The sequence below is a fragment of the Planococcus citri genome, chromosome 1 (genome assembly GCF_950023065.1).
Source record: "Planococcus citri chromosome 1, ihPlaCitr1.1, whole genome shotgun sequence".
In the NCBI taxonomy this organism is placed as follows: domain Eukaryota; kingdom Metazoa; phylum Arthropoda; class Insecta; order Hemiptera; family Pseudococcidae; genus Planococcus; species Planococcus citri.
The window spans coordinates 56,915,260-56,929,858 of record NC_088677.1 but is presented as its reverse complement, the minus strand read 5'-3'; the positions used below and the strand labels follow the sequence as shown (position 1 = coordinate 56,929,858).

The 14,599-nt window shown below is 36.2% G+C and overlaps 2 protein-coding genes across 3 annotated transcripts in view; one reads left to right on the top strand and one right to left on the bottom strand.

Annotated features, from left to right (window-relative positions):
• The window catches only part of LOC135833008 (limbic system-associated membrane protein-like), a 489,776-nt gene that overhangs the window by 297,105 nt on the left and 178,072 nt on the right, over positions 1-14,599 (bottom strand). The gene's annotated exons all lie outside the window — the stretch shown is intronic.
• On the top strand, positions 9,694-12,749 carry LOC135842357 (uncharacterized). Its single transcript, XM_065359782.1, has 5 exons — positions 9,694-9,987; positions 10,087-10,502; positions 10,600-10,812; positions 10,888-11,124; positions 12,239-12,749. Exons 1-5 carry the CDS (start codon positions 9,918-9,920, stop codon positions 12,650-12,652), a joined length of 1,350 nt encoding a protein of 449 aa, XP_065215854.1. The 5' UTR covers positions 9,694-9,917; the 3' UTR covers positions 12,653-12,749.

The window sequence follows — 14,599 nt, the reverse complement described above, 5'->3', positions numbered from 1 at the left end:
CTACTTATTTCGCTAATAATTTTTTTTTTGAACGTTATTGGAAGTACATCAATTATTAAAAGAAAACAGAGTAAAATTTTCCAATGGCAACAAAAAATCACGAAAAAAAAATCAAATGCTGATTGCAGACACAGAATTTTGCATCGATCCAAAATATGTAACTAGATCGTCAGTACTACACTACTAGAACAATTTTCAGTGCAGACCGTGACCGCAGCGCTAGTAGTATTCTCTAAACAGAGGGGGGTCCATATTTGTACCTGGGTCCATAATTGTACCTTCTCCTCTAAAGAAAACTACATAATGATTTTTTTCATAATGTAATGATATCGAGGGCAAAATCACCAGAAAGATCTGTGAGAAGGATCGCTTGAGAAATTAAGAAACTGATGAAAAGTTCATGAAAAATCTTAATTAAACACCAGAAAAAAAAACAGCAAAACCCCCCGAAAATTGATGGAAAATTCGTCAAAAAATCAACGGAAATCATTTTAAAAAATTCAAAAAATTGAAAAATCAGCAAAAAAATGAAAAATTGACTGAAAGTTGATGGAAAATCATGAAAAAACAGGAAAAAATTGCTAGAAAAATTGGTGAAAACTGTGGGAAATCTATGAGAAATTAGTAGAAAATTGGTGGAAAATTACCTCAAGCAGCATTGAAAATCTTCAAAAAATCTGTAAAGAATTTGGTACAAAAATCGATGAAGAAATGTTGGTTAAGTCGGTGAGAAGTAATTGGAAAATTTACAGTAGGTAAATTGATTTAAAATCATTGTTACGAAAAAAAAAAAATGGACGAGAAAATCAGTGAAAACTCTGGAGAAGTCGAAGCACGAAAAAAATCAACAAAATGCGCAGAAACATCAACAAAATTCAAAAAAATATTTTTTTCATAATTCCATCAATTTCCTTGCAATTTTTTAATCAATTTTCTGGTGCTTTCACTGATTTTCCTAAAAAACCGTTCTTGTATTGTTTTGTTTTATTTGGGAGGGGGGGGGGGGATTTCCATAGATTTTATTTCAGAAAGTATTCTAAATTTTTACTGATTTTTCCAGATAGAAATATTCTTCAGAGATTTTCAGTTGATTTTTGCTAATTTTTCGAGTGATTCTCCATCAATTTTTTAGAGCATTTTTGGTGATTTTTCATGAATTTTGCACTAATTTTATATCAGTTTTTCAGAGTTTTCACTGATTTTTCGAGTATTTTTTTTCAATAATGTTACCGATTTTCCATCAATTTTCTGTAATTTTCCCAATTTCTCACCTATTTTCTTATGCAAATTCTTATCGATTTTTTAAGCAATTCTTCACATATTTTTCTGATGATTTTCACTGACGTTTGAGGTATAGGTAATTTTCACTAATTTTCCACAGTTTTCACTGATTTTTTTACGAAATTTTTTCTGTTTTCCAATGATATTTGAACAATGTTAAGTCAACTTCTCAATTTTTGCAGATTTTTGTTAGTTTTTTAAAAGATTTTCCATCGATTTCCTCGAGTTACCCATCGCTGATTTTTTTTTTCGTTGCGATTTTCTATGAATTTTCTGTCAGTTTCCTCATTTTTTAGCAATTTTTCAAGCAATCCTTGAGTTTTCACCAATTTTTTTCATAAATTTTTTTTTTGTTATCTTTCACGAATTTTTTGACATTTTTCCATTTTTAAGCATTTTTTTTCAATACTTTTTCTTTTTCGAATTTTTCATGAATATTCTGTCAATTTTGATTTTTTTAAGCTGACTTTTTGAACGATTTTTCAGACGATTTTTCCTGGATTTCTTCTGAGTTTTTGTTATTAATTTCTCAGTGCATTTTTCATAAACTTTGTAGTGATATCCATTTCTCAGTATTTCTACTGATTTTTCGAGCGATTCTTGACAAATTTTCCTAGCTGTTTTTCGTGATTCATTTCTAGTGATTTTTCATTAATTTTCCGATGTTTTCCACTGATCTTTCAAGCAATTCTTCATTGACTTTTGTGGAAATTCTTGCTTTTTTCCTGACGATTTTCAATGACTCTTCACACCTCTGTTCACTGCAGAAACCGTATTTAATGTGACTACAAAAAGATCAATTATAGCTCACATTCAAATCCTTATTTTTGATAGGAATTCAGAAAATATGAGAACCATTTTCAATACTCTTTTAAAATTTTCAAATTATACGTAATAAAAAATCCTTCACTTATGGATTGAGCTCAATTTTGGATTCATTTTGCACCATGACTTCACATAAAAGAATTTTATATTTCACGATGAAGAAGAACAATCCTCTACTGCTTCAGTTTCACAAAAAGATAACACGTTCATAGACCGTTTTTCTTCAACGATACGAAGTCTCTCTCGTGGCTGGACATGCACTAATCAAACACCCTGGACACACACATACGACGGGTCTCTACGTATAGATGGTTCAGCAACTCAATTACACGAACGCAAACCATTCGTTTGCAGCAACAATACGATGCGAAAACGTTTAATGTTTAAACATTTACATAAGAAATCGAGTTAATGTTAATATCGAAACTATTAAAGTTACTTGTTTGTTTAGAATTTTAATCCGCGACAGAAGAGGCGCGCGCGATGAGCGCGAACCGGCAGTAGACTTCATTAAATGCAAATTTCATTTCCTAAGTAGTACAGATTCTAATTAGCGAGCGCATCGAGCTTTTCAAAAAGGTGGTTACTTCGTCGTTTTACCAACTCTGGCAACTTTGACGGATTCATTAAACTCTCCCCCGCCAAAAGCTACCGCTACTGTTGTTGTCTTCTTTCAGACGCTCGTCGTCGTATAGACTGCGAGGGTGGCGGAGACGAAGGGACGGTGAGAATATAACTACATTATACATCTTGGGCTTCATTCTAACTCCTTTTTACTCTTCTGTATATGTCTTCTGCTTCGCGTCTTTCGCGATCTTCATCCTCGACGCGTTCCATACAGATTTACGTATACATACGACGTAATGCCTTTAATATCCCAACTTCCCAACACCCGCGATCTCTGCCCGCCTTATTCGATCCTCAGACATATTTTGTTCGACTTGTTTCTTCATCGTGCGTTTGTTGTACTTGTACAGCTACTGTAGCTGCTGTAAGCGAATATATAGAGTATCTACGAATGTACTATGTATGGTGTATATGTGTATGCATGCCATGCCCCATGCCACGCTATACCATGGTATGCCAGGCTGTTAAAGAGAAGAAAACGCGACGTAGTTATCTTCTTCTCGAGGAAAATTACTCGCGGCAACACGTACGTTGCTCCAGACAATTAGCATTATCAGCGTGTATACGCCGCGATAATGTTAATTTAACCGTATTACACGACGCGCTTCTTCGTATCTCGTCTAGCTTCTCTTTCTCTACCATTCTCCCAGCCTTCGTGTGTTTTCCATGTCTCTCTCTCGCTCGCGTGAGTTTTTATTAGTTTTTACACAATTCGCCGCGTCTATCTAGATACTCTTTGCTATCGAGCCACAGAGCTCATTCGCGTTTCTTCTGCATCGCCGAAGAGGCCGCCCAGCCCCAGATTAACGACGAGTTAACCGCGAAAAATATCGTTTTTGTTTCACGTCCCAACCTCGGCGCCTGAGCTACTCGCTACGTAAAAAGCTCTTCACGAAAATCCTATCAGCCGGAGGAATATTCGGTTAGAAATTTCTAAACTTTAGCTAGCTCGTTTATCGAGAACCCTTTCTCTGTACATCGCGTCACCCTCACTCTGATCGTTTGCAATCTTTGTACATTGGAAACGCCGTCGCTTGCCTATTATACTTACCAGTTCTTCTAAAATCTCGCTCTAAGACCGTGCATTTTGTTTGAGGATTTTCAAATAACTTACAAGGGAATGTCTACCTAACAATTGAACCAGTTTTGTTTCCAGGGCAGGATTATGTTTTTCAATCGTGCAGAAGCAAAGGAAGTACAGCCCTTTACATGCAGGGTAGAAGGGGAAAAATATTCTGGATTTCAACGAAAATTGGTAAGCAAGATTTTCTTCAAGTAGTGGGCATTATACTTAAAAAAATTCTTAGATCTCCACTCGTACAAGAGGTTGAGCTGAGGTTCTTGCCATTTTTAGGTACTGTCACTGTCGCCTGAACAGAACGCCAATACACCCCTCCCCCTCCCTAAAAAGAGTACAATTTGAGTTCCTAAACCTTTTTACTTTCGTTCTCAGCAGGTTAAAATATCCTCACCGTATTATCAAAATGAAATTGTAAAAATTTATATTTTTTTCTCATATTTTATGGCAGTGGGTGTTTGAAAATTGAAAAAAATGTGAATTTGTACAGGTTGATCAAAATGACCTTAAAAGTATGGTAAAGGTTCAGAAGTTTTATTCTCAAAATTTTTTTTAATCTGTGAGAGGGGGGGTGATTGGGGTTTGGCATAGATAACAATACTCAAAAATCGAAAAAAACTACGTTTCTCATAATTCTTTTTTTTAATGACCCTAAATTGAGAACTCTTGGCTCATCCCTTCGTACGGCCAGATGACTCAAAATTTTTCTGTGTGATCTCCTAATCAATATCAACTTCCTCGTCAATTTTCATCAATATATTTTTTTTACATTCCATCCTAATGGTCAGGTGTCCGAAGACCATAATCTTCAAATACTCGCAGATTTCCACGAAAGAAAGGAAGTACCTATAATCTCTTCAGTCTTCCCTTTACACTCCACAGATAATAATTTTAAATTCAGAATTATTCTCCGTGGCATTAATTTAATGAACAAAACAATCAAGAGGGGGGAGGGAATAATCACTGATTGAAAACGTTGATTATCCTACTCAGAAAAAATTCATCATTATTTTCCAACTGAAACTTATAGAATTTCGTTCCTTGTTTGTAAGAGAGTAGATAGTGAAGACTGAACATTCAACATCTGAGAACCAGTTTTCCAATTTTTGATATTTTCAAGTTCCAATGTGTTTGAAAAGTAGGTCTAGGTACGTATTTCCCATTTTTTTACGTTTTTAAAACGTAAAAGTTCTTGTTTAAGGTAATAATCTAATAAAGCAACCAGACGCATTTTTTTATGATCGCTCCTCTATTTTCTCAGAAATGTTCAGGCAATTTTTACTCACTTTTTCTCAAACTTTCATTTTTATTTTTTCCGATTTTAAAGAACCTCTCCCTACCCCCTCCCTTTCAAAAAACCAACTCGAATTTAATTTTCAATATTTTTGGACTCTTACTTACTTATCAAAAAAAAGTATTTTTTAAATGTGGGACTTTTTCAAAAATTTGAGAAAACTTGCAAAATATTACTTTTTGAGCAATCCAGGGATGCACAGAAAAATTTCAAAATGATTCTATCCATCAAGAATAATAATTAATACCTACTAAAATAATTGCTATCAATTTTTTTCCAATTTCAGCCATGTTTGATTATAAATTAAGTGGCATAGAACAAAATCTCTGATGACAAGGATCACATCAGATTTAAAAATGGAAAATCAATAGGAAGTTGGTCCTCATGTAGTCCTCACGATCCAAGACCCCCTTGATCAAATTTTAAGTCTGATAGATCGCCCCTAATCCCTAGAAAAAAAGACAGATTGACATTTCTGTTAAAAATTTTATTCTATGGCAGTTTCCGAACAATTTTTTTCAAACTTGCGAGGATATTATATTTTACCAAGATGCTTTGAAGAATTTTCCGCGAAAATTTCGAAAATTATGAAATTGTACCGTACGGATCTACTGATTTTTGCATGAATTTTTCCACCTAAAGTAATCAGTTTTGGTCAAAAAGTGTTTTTTTTGCAGTGTAGGTGCATTATGACAAACGCCAAACTGTACACTATCAGCCTTAATTTGAACCAAATTCGTAAATTTTGTGGGCTAAAATTCATGTTTAGTCTAATATCAACTTAAAATGCCAAATTTTGTCCATTTCAAATCGGTAGGTAGGTATATTTGATGGGTCAATGTACATAGAAGTACATGACAAACTTATTACCTACAATACCAATACACTGAAAGCCTCCAACTTGGAGAATTAATCATTATGGAATATTTTGGGGCTGAAACGAGTGGATTTTGACCATTCTGTAGTTGGTATTTTAATGATGGAATTTTCAAATCGCAAGAAATCGATTATTGATTTGTTTTTTTTTTACGAAGATTTGACCTATTTCAGTTCTAAATTTATATTTTATGCTCGTGAAAATCCCAAATGCATCATGATTAACTTTTGATAAACATACAGAACCAGTTCCAGCGCAATCAGAAATTTTCAAACTAATCTCTTCTCGCTCATTCACCACCAAGGTATCGTTAAGCTGAATTAAAGGAGGAGGTAGGTAACCCCAACGGTTTCAGACACTTCTAAAACATTCGCGATCGGTTTTTAATTTAAATTCAAGAATTAAGCTAAACCGCACGATACACGAGATCGTCCTAAATTAGGATTAATTTCACGTACCTTAATTACCTTTTTGCTAAAACGAATTTCCGTACTTAAAATTGGTATAAAATTTCGCCAACTGTATATCTCGCTCGTTCGCTTAACAACCACCAACACACCAACCAACCCGATCGTTGAACTTGTACTCCCTCTAGTGCTTTAAATTACACCCTGTCAAACAAAAAAACTTGTAAGTAAATCCCAACGCTTCAATCATAGCGGATCACCATCGACATTCTTCAAGTCATATCACAAAATACTACACATACACTCGCTCGCTTATACTTAGATATAAATAAAATACGAATCACGAAGAATAATATTTTTACCTAGACGTCGAATATATGTACTTGGATTGTATAAAGCAATGCAGCACTTAAAACGTCAATTCGACCGCATCGCTTTAACGTTCTCGATATGTATAGTTATAATATCCATGTACACAAGTACCATGCGTCGAATTGTAGAATGCTACACTACGTACGTATCTATATGTATTGAATACACCAAACAAATATCATCTCCCATGCTGCCATCAATAGGACAAGCACATTAACGGAATTAAATCCAGATTACAGCTCTTCTCCGAGTATCCGGTGAGCATAAACGCGAGCGTTATGAAATACACAACATATACGTATATATCCGCGTATTAGGTACAGAAAGACAGAGGAGGGAGGGAGGATGAGGAGGCAGGAATAAAAAGAGGAAAAAAAGATGAAAGTCATTCCGACGAATAATTGATGTAATTCTTTTCATACTCGGTAACCCTCGATGGGCGAAGAATTAAGTAATGGTCATCGGTGAACGAGAAAAGAAGAAAAGAGGGATGATAGACTAAAAATAGCAAAATGCAGAGAAAATGAGAGGAAAAAAACCTCGACTCGAGGGAGAACTGTAAAAATATTGCAAACGATAACGAATATAGTTAATTTTAAAAATTGGATAGATTTTTTGCTTCACCGCAACATGCCACTTCCTAGATGTTTTTTTTTTCGGCACAACAGCATCACGTATAAAAGAAAAAAATTTAATTAAGAGATAAAAACGAAACACACCGTGGTCCAAGTGTACGTATTCATTGGAAAAAAGTACACCGAGAGAGAGCTAAAAAAAAAAAATGGTTTCAAACGGCTCCAACTTTTCGCGCATCTTTAGGTTTTCTTTTCTTGTTCAATCGTATTACTCTATATATGAGAACACACTGCAGAGCATCGTGTATACGAGTAGTATATATAGTGCCCCGTATATTTTGCTTACATAGCGAATTTTTTCCACCATTCTGCGATGTACATATCGTATACAAAGGTAAAAATAATATTAATCCCATTAAAATTTCATCGGCGAAAAACCCTCCATATGGGGTTTTTCTGTTTCATTTTTTATTTGGCGGGCCACCCTCGACCTTTGCTCACGTCCACACAGCATCCCCCTAATGCTCTCGCTTATACTTACACCAACATATTATCATTTTTACCGCTTTTCTATTTTTCGACTTTTTACCGCATGCTTTGCTCTTTCCTTTCACCCTGCTTGTGTTCTTCTTAACCTAATACGTTTTTTTACGATACAAATAAAAACATTAGATGATGACGATAAGGAGACTATACATTATCAATGGTGCAAATTTGGTCGCGCCTTCTCAGTCAACGCTTCTTCCTTTTTCCGCACTTTTACAACTTTCCGCATTTTAACGTAGTTTTTCATTTCGCCATTCAACAATACGTACGCGTCGTGTCGTCGTCCACGTTATATATCTATATCTGATGGTCGTATCTATTCTATTTATACTCTGTTTGGTGTAATTTTTTCCACCCCTAGTTGGAAAAATTTCGTTATATTGCTCTACGGTTAGGACGTATTGGCGTTTTATCATCCGTTCTGAATCGAAAATCGCCCAAAAACCATGTAAAAACATATTTCACTTAGAGAGAATCTGCAGCCTCATCGTTCTTATTAATGATAACATTTAATTCTAATTCATCTCCCCCTTCGAACTAAAAATGACGTAACGCTTTTTTCGAGAAAAAAAAAGTCGGTACATTCGAAGCACACTTTCGCTATACGAACTAAAAATGCAGAAGGGATGTCGTTGTCGTTTCATTTTTTCACCTAGTCATTACACGTTTTCCTTTCGACCGCCGCGTCTGCCTTGTAAAGTATTCACACCCAATTATCCCTCGTAGTATCTGCTCATCGCTGCCTCGGTCTGACTGCTGTTGCTGTGTAAAATTGAGAATTCTTTTCATCCAGTCATCTCTCTATCAATTGCCGCGCATCGTTGTATAAGTTTATTAATTGCGAAAGATTCGTTTGGCTTAAGAATGTAATTAAGATCACGTGCGATATCTATGTCTTTATAAGCAGTGGCATGCGGCGATGTTTTAATTCGATGAATTATTCAGCGAGTTGGGTCGATCACCTATACTTCGACTTATGGCTATATGGATGATTTCGGAATTGAGTTTCACACGCTTTTATTCTGAAAAAGCGTAAGCATGGTTGTGAAAAGTTACCCGCGTGTTTGTGGTATTTTGCTAGTCTAGATAAACACGTGCGAATCCTTGGATTTGTTGCTCGGAAAATTTTTAAAAAAGAGTGGAATATTTTGAAAAACAGTGGTACCAAATTTTTTGATCACTAGGGTCGATTTCAAAAAATGGAAAAAATTCATAAGTTTTGACCCACATTTCTTGTTTTTTTTTTTTTGAAATTGTCTACAACGACTAAAAAGTTAGTAGGTATCATTGCATTCTAAAACATTTATTTGTTCAAAAGATTGGTTCAAAGTAGAATTTTTACGCGTTTCCTCAGAGAAATATGATGAGTAGAAATAAAAAATCATAAATTTTAATGTGTTGAAAGAAAGGAGCGAAATATCAATTTTGAGCCCAAATTTTCAAATGCGTAAATGTAAATTAAGAAGGAACGTACATTTTTTTCTACTCAAAGGTCTAGAATTTTACTTCTCTATCTTCGGTACACAACAAGCTTCAAAATGCTTAGCTGCTACAACCACCACTCTTTTCCTTCTAACCGTGGACATGTGCTTAGGATTCCTTTTTTTCTTCCCCTTCTGTGTTATGTCATTCTGTAGTGATGATTCGATCAAATCGATAGGTTATTAAATAGAAAACTATTTTCTGACTAATAAAAGCAATAAGATTGCGTGGTACGTGGAAGCTAAGGTGTTCCCAATCGTCTTTTAGTCTAAAAATACACTACTTAATGAATGTTGAAAAATAACTTCCAAAAAAAAAAAAAAAAAAAAACTCATGACAGTCATGACTCATACGTAATATCATATGTATACTCGTAATTTCATACCTACAAGTATAATATTCTGCCAATGTCGAATTGACGATCAGACATTAGATAACATTAACCTTGACGCAATAACACCTTCTCAATATTCTTACCAGGTACCATTTTAAAAATACACCTGCATTCGACAGTAAATATTCAAACGATCAAGTGTCTTGATAAAAAATCGCAATGCTGGTGTTACTTTTTTGGATTTCTTTTTTACTGGGCACAACTCACGTTGAATCGGATGCAAACTTAGGTAAGTACGAGTATGTTGTAATTGAATTTTCAACTAAAATTTGCGATAAATTTCAATCACAAAAGCTCAACAAAATTGAATTCGATTTTCATGAAACAGATTACTTTATTATGAACGAAGCACATATCGCAGAACGTCGCGTCAATGAAGATGCCAATGCTGGCCATGCTCCATTTTACGTTGCTTGTAGGACTGGGTCAGATTCTATTTGCGAACCAGCGACTCCCATAATGAATAGTGACGAAGGATACGTTGGTTTTGAACCTACTCAAAGTTCAACTGACCTATACTATGGATGTTTACTTAATATTGGGAAGAAAAGAGTGTTCAATGGGGTTTATATCGACCAGGCATTGCTTTTGGCCAAAGCAAAGCCAGTAACTATTTACAGATGGAACTGGTGTGAACACCACTACGAAACTTACCAGCAACGATGTCGAAAGGAAATATCGCCCAAATTATGGAGGACTTCCAATGAACTGTTCGCAGTACGATCTTACAATATTGGATTTGAAGTAAGTGAGTGAAGTGATTAAAAATTGATAAAATATTTATCTAGTACGCCAAAACTTGAAGTAGGCGGTTTTTAAATTCTCTGCGAATTCACTGCAGATTATAGGTTTTGGTAAGATTATTTTGGCCGAGGTTCATTTCAATCATGCCAAAAAAATTCCGGTTCGGACAAAGCATTTTGTGCATGGAGTTTCATTGGCAGTACCCATAGAAGCGTATAAAACGATTGAAGAACTTGTATACCAGGAAGATTCGCAAATTTCTCGAGTAGCACAATTGAGAGAATCTTTGAAAACCTATTGGAACTTCAATGTGTGTTTCTGTTCCTCGTTCTTCTCCTTAGCTGCAATGAATTTCAGTCGTAATCAATGACCGATCTTTTTCCAGGATATAAATAGTTACGAAAGGAGACAAATTAATGAATATCTGAAATCGAAGGGATTGAGTATTATTCCAGAGAACGCGCGAATCGCAATGGCTCACTTAATTCCCGAATACGATATGGCAGATGTTAGCTGGGTAAAAGTAACACGTTTTGCTCAAACCATTGCACCGATGTGGGAAGAGTTGTATTTAGCAGTATGGGCAGATGTGGAAGAAATTATCAGAGAAGTAGCGTTTATGGTACGGTCAATTAACATGATAGATGTCGCCAGCCATACTATCTTACCTAGGCAGCCAAAATCAGCAAAAATTAGGATAAAGAATAAAGCATGGATAGAGCTGTTTATAGAACTCAGTCCCAACGTTAGAGCAGAACACTTCCCTCTTTCCTCACACCATTAAAAATATCTTCAGGTAAGGTAGATGAAATGGTAGCCCTACCAATGCATCAGCCAAAATAAACGAAATTTGTAACTTGTCTTTTAGCCCTCGCAAGGTAATTTGCACGCCTGTGCGACCTTTCAAGGTCACTAAATAAATACCTGTATAGCCTCTCAAAGTTGTCTGTCTACCTGTCTGGCCCCTCAAGGCCACTGACCCATCTGTCTGGCTTTCCAAGGTCACCTATCTGTCAGTCTGTCCGGCCTCTCAGGGCTTCTGTTTCATTGTCGAGCCTCTATGACCCTCGAGGTCACTAAGCTACTGGTCTAGCCTTTCACGGTTGTCTGTTTGGCTGGCTTCCCAAGGTTGTCTATCTGTCTGCCAGCCTGCCATCTTAAAATCATTGACCTCTATTTCTGGAGCCTCAATGACACTGATCTGTCTGCTCAGCTTCCCGAAGTCGTCGTCTGTATGCTAAAGCCATTGACCCGTATGTTCGGCTTCTCAAGGTCATGTGCCTTCTTCTGTAGCCTCTAAAGGTCATCAACCCGTTTGAGAGGTCTCTACTGAAGGTTGCCTGCGAGTCTGCCTGTGTAGCCTTTTAAGGTCTTCTGTCCTCCTGTTCGCTGATTTTAAAGTATACCTAGGTAGGGCTATCATTTTACCAGCCATACTTGGAGTCTTTTTTATGGAGTGAGGGGAGAGAAATAGCTTTAACGTCGGAACTGGGTGCTCTAAACAGCTTTATCGATGCTCTTTTTTATAGAAAAAAAAAAAAAAAAATAGATGAAGAGTTGCTCTCAAATCTGGACATGGGTGGTCTCATTTGCACCATACCAACGATGCTCTATCCCTCCAAGCCCCCAACCCCTTTCTGAAACTGGTAAGGCCGGCGGAATCTATCTCCAATTAACCTCAAGCAAATCTACTTTAAATCCTTCAGTGTGAAATTGAAATTAATTTCTTTCAATAGAATCAAAGAAAACTGACAGTTTTCTCTGGTACACATGGAAAATTGGCTTTCAAGGAACCTTCAGGAAACGGGCGTGAGTTTTTATTGAAAAAGTACAACGACGTCCCTGTTTTCGTTCCCGAGCTCATTTGGAAATTGGTTATCGATGAAAATTACGAGGTGAACGAAAAAAAAGCAATTGTAATAGTGCTCGGCAATCTAACCGAAGAATTGACTAATTTGAAAATTTTCTTCAAACTGAAACTGCCATCGTGCCAAAATACGTGCAGGGATTTTCAGTGGGACGGTATTGATAGACCGAATGTAAGTTGTTGTGAAGTAAATGAAGTTAAGCATCTTATCGAAGAATTACCGGATATTGTTCATAAAGAAAATTTCGTCAAGTTTATGAGTAAATACGAACCTACTGATTGAATTACCCCAATCTGTGATTGGGTTTCATTCATGTAATCGCCAAGATTGTTATTGTTAAAAACACTATTCGTAGCCTAACAGATAAATTTTGAGTTTATTGCTGAGGTGTGTACTTTACTTTTTGATTTCTAACCAAAATGAGTAGAAATTTTCGCTAAACTAGAGTATTTACTGATCTCAAAAGACGCCATAAACACATCAAAAAAAGAAAAAAAATAGCACGCCTGGTCAAAAAAAATTTATAATTTTTCATCTACACGTATTTCTCGATTTTTGGGGTTGTAAATAATTGCAAAAAAATTGGCACCACTGCGTTCCAAAATATTCCTTCAGGTTCAGTAAATGATATCTTTCGATCTTTCGGCATAAAAAAGCAAAAAAAAACGCTTCGAGTCAAAATGGCTCAATATAGCACACAAACTGAAAGATTTTCGTCGACAGGCCATATTTTCCAGTAAACTAACATATGTAGAAAAGTATTCGTGACATAAAATTCGTTTCTCAGCACAAAGTGCACTAATTAAACGTGTCGTTTTCTTCGAACATGGAGTGACAAACAGCACAGTACGGGGCAGTGCGTACGTTACTAATACTCTTATATGCGTCTGTGTGTAGCATTAGATGGATATTTTTTTTTCTCCTTTTCATAAAAGGTTTCCAAATGGACGTCAGATTGGAGTGAAAATCGCACGCACGCTGACGTGTCTAGTTGGTAACTAGGGTAATTGTCGCAAGTCACTCTCGGTGTATGATTCACACACGTATAAAAGATGGACTTTTTACATTATTCGGCCGTACACCGGTACAATATAAGTCGATGGTACAGTACACGCCGTTGTGTTTCCCTCGTACTGCGGCGTAATATTATCGGGATAAAAGCCCCGATATCGAGTTATCGGCGTAGCGGCTTTACGGAAGTAAATTGCGTTTAACCGCGCGAAAGGGGCTAAGGACTAGATTTGTGACTTCTGGGAATACGATATGTGTACCTAAGTGTAAGGGTTTTTCAACGCAAAAACTAAACGAATTTTACTTACTCGAAAAATATCGCAGAAAGGATACCAGAATGAAATAAGGAAAGGGTCGATAAGAATGCGGAGTACGAATAGATGACTACGTGAATTAAAAGAAATCACGAAAATCCGCAACCGAGAACGTCATACTGCTAAGCTATACAACCCAAGGTCTCAGCAGAAGCATAGTATACATTGTCGTCATCGACAAAATCGAGAACGCAGACGGAAGGAAGATGTCATTTTTCCAGCATTAGCGATCGTAATTTCGTTCATTTGGTCTGCTTCGTTAAGTCGAGCTTTGGCATGTAATGTTTATTGTTATTGGACACGAATGCAATGAATACCCAGCACTCTAAACACCATACCACGTACCACTGAATAGATTTCAGATTATAAAACACGAGAATCAATTCGATTACTAATTTATTATGAAACAGTGGCAATAAAGTGTCCGCCAAGGCAACAAGATATTAACCCGAAGTTTCACTGAATAAAGAATGGAGTAGAAAAGCGACACACAGAGCAAAACTGACACCATAGATTGGCTTTCAGGTCCTGAAGATTAAATGCCCCCCGTCAATTTCGAAAATCCAACTCAGGATCAAATCACTCTCGCCAACCAATAATCTCTTTCTCATATTCAAATATTGTTATCTTGCAACCTTTTTCACCACCTCGCCTCAAAATTTCTCAAAAAAACAGACACCCTACACTTGGGACAGTACAGCAAAAAAATTAAAAAACGAGTAGATCAACAGTACAAAAACTCTCCGTATAGGTAGGTAGTAGGTACAGGTACACATATTTCAACCAACGAAGGCGGTTTATAAACCTAGATCACTCGATCCCTATCTATTTTCTCAACCATAGCTGCAAAAATTTGAGTAAATGTTATTCGTACGAGGTATGCGGAATTCGAAGACGAGATAAA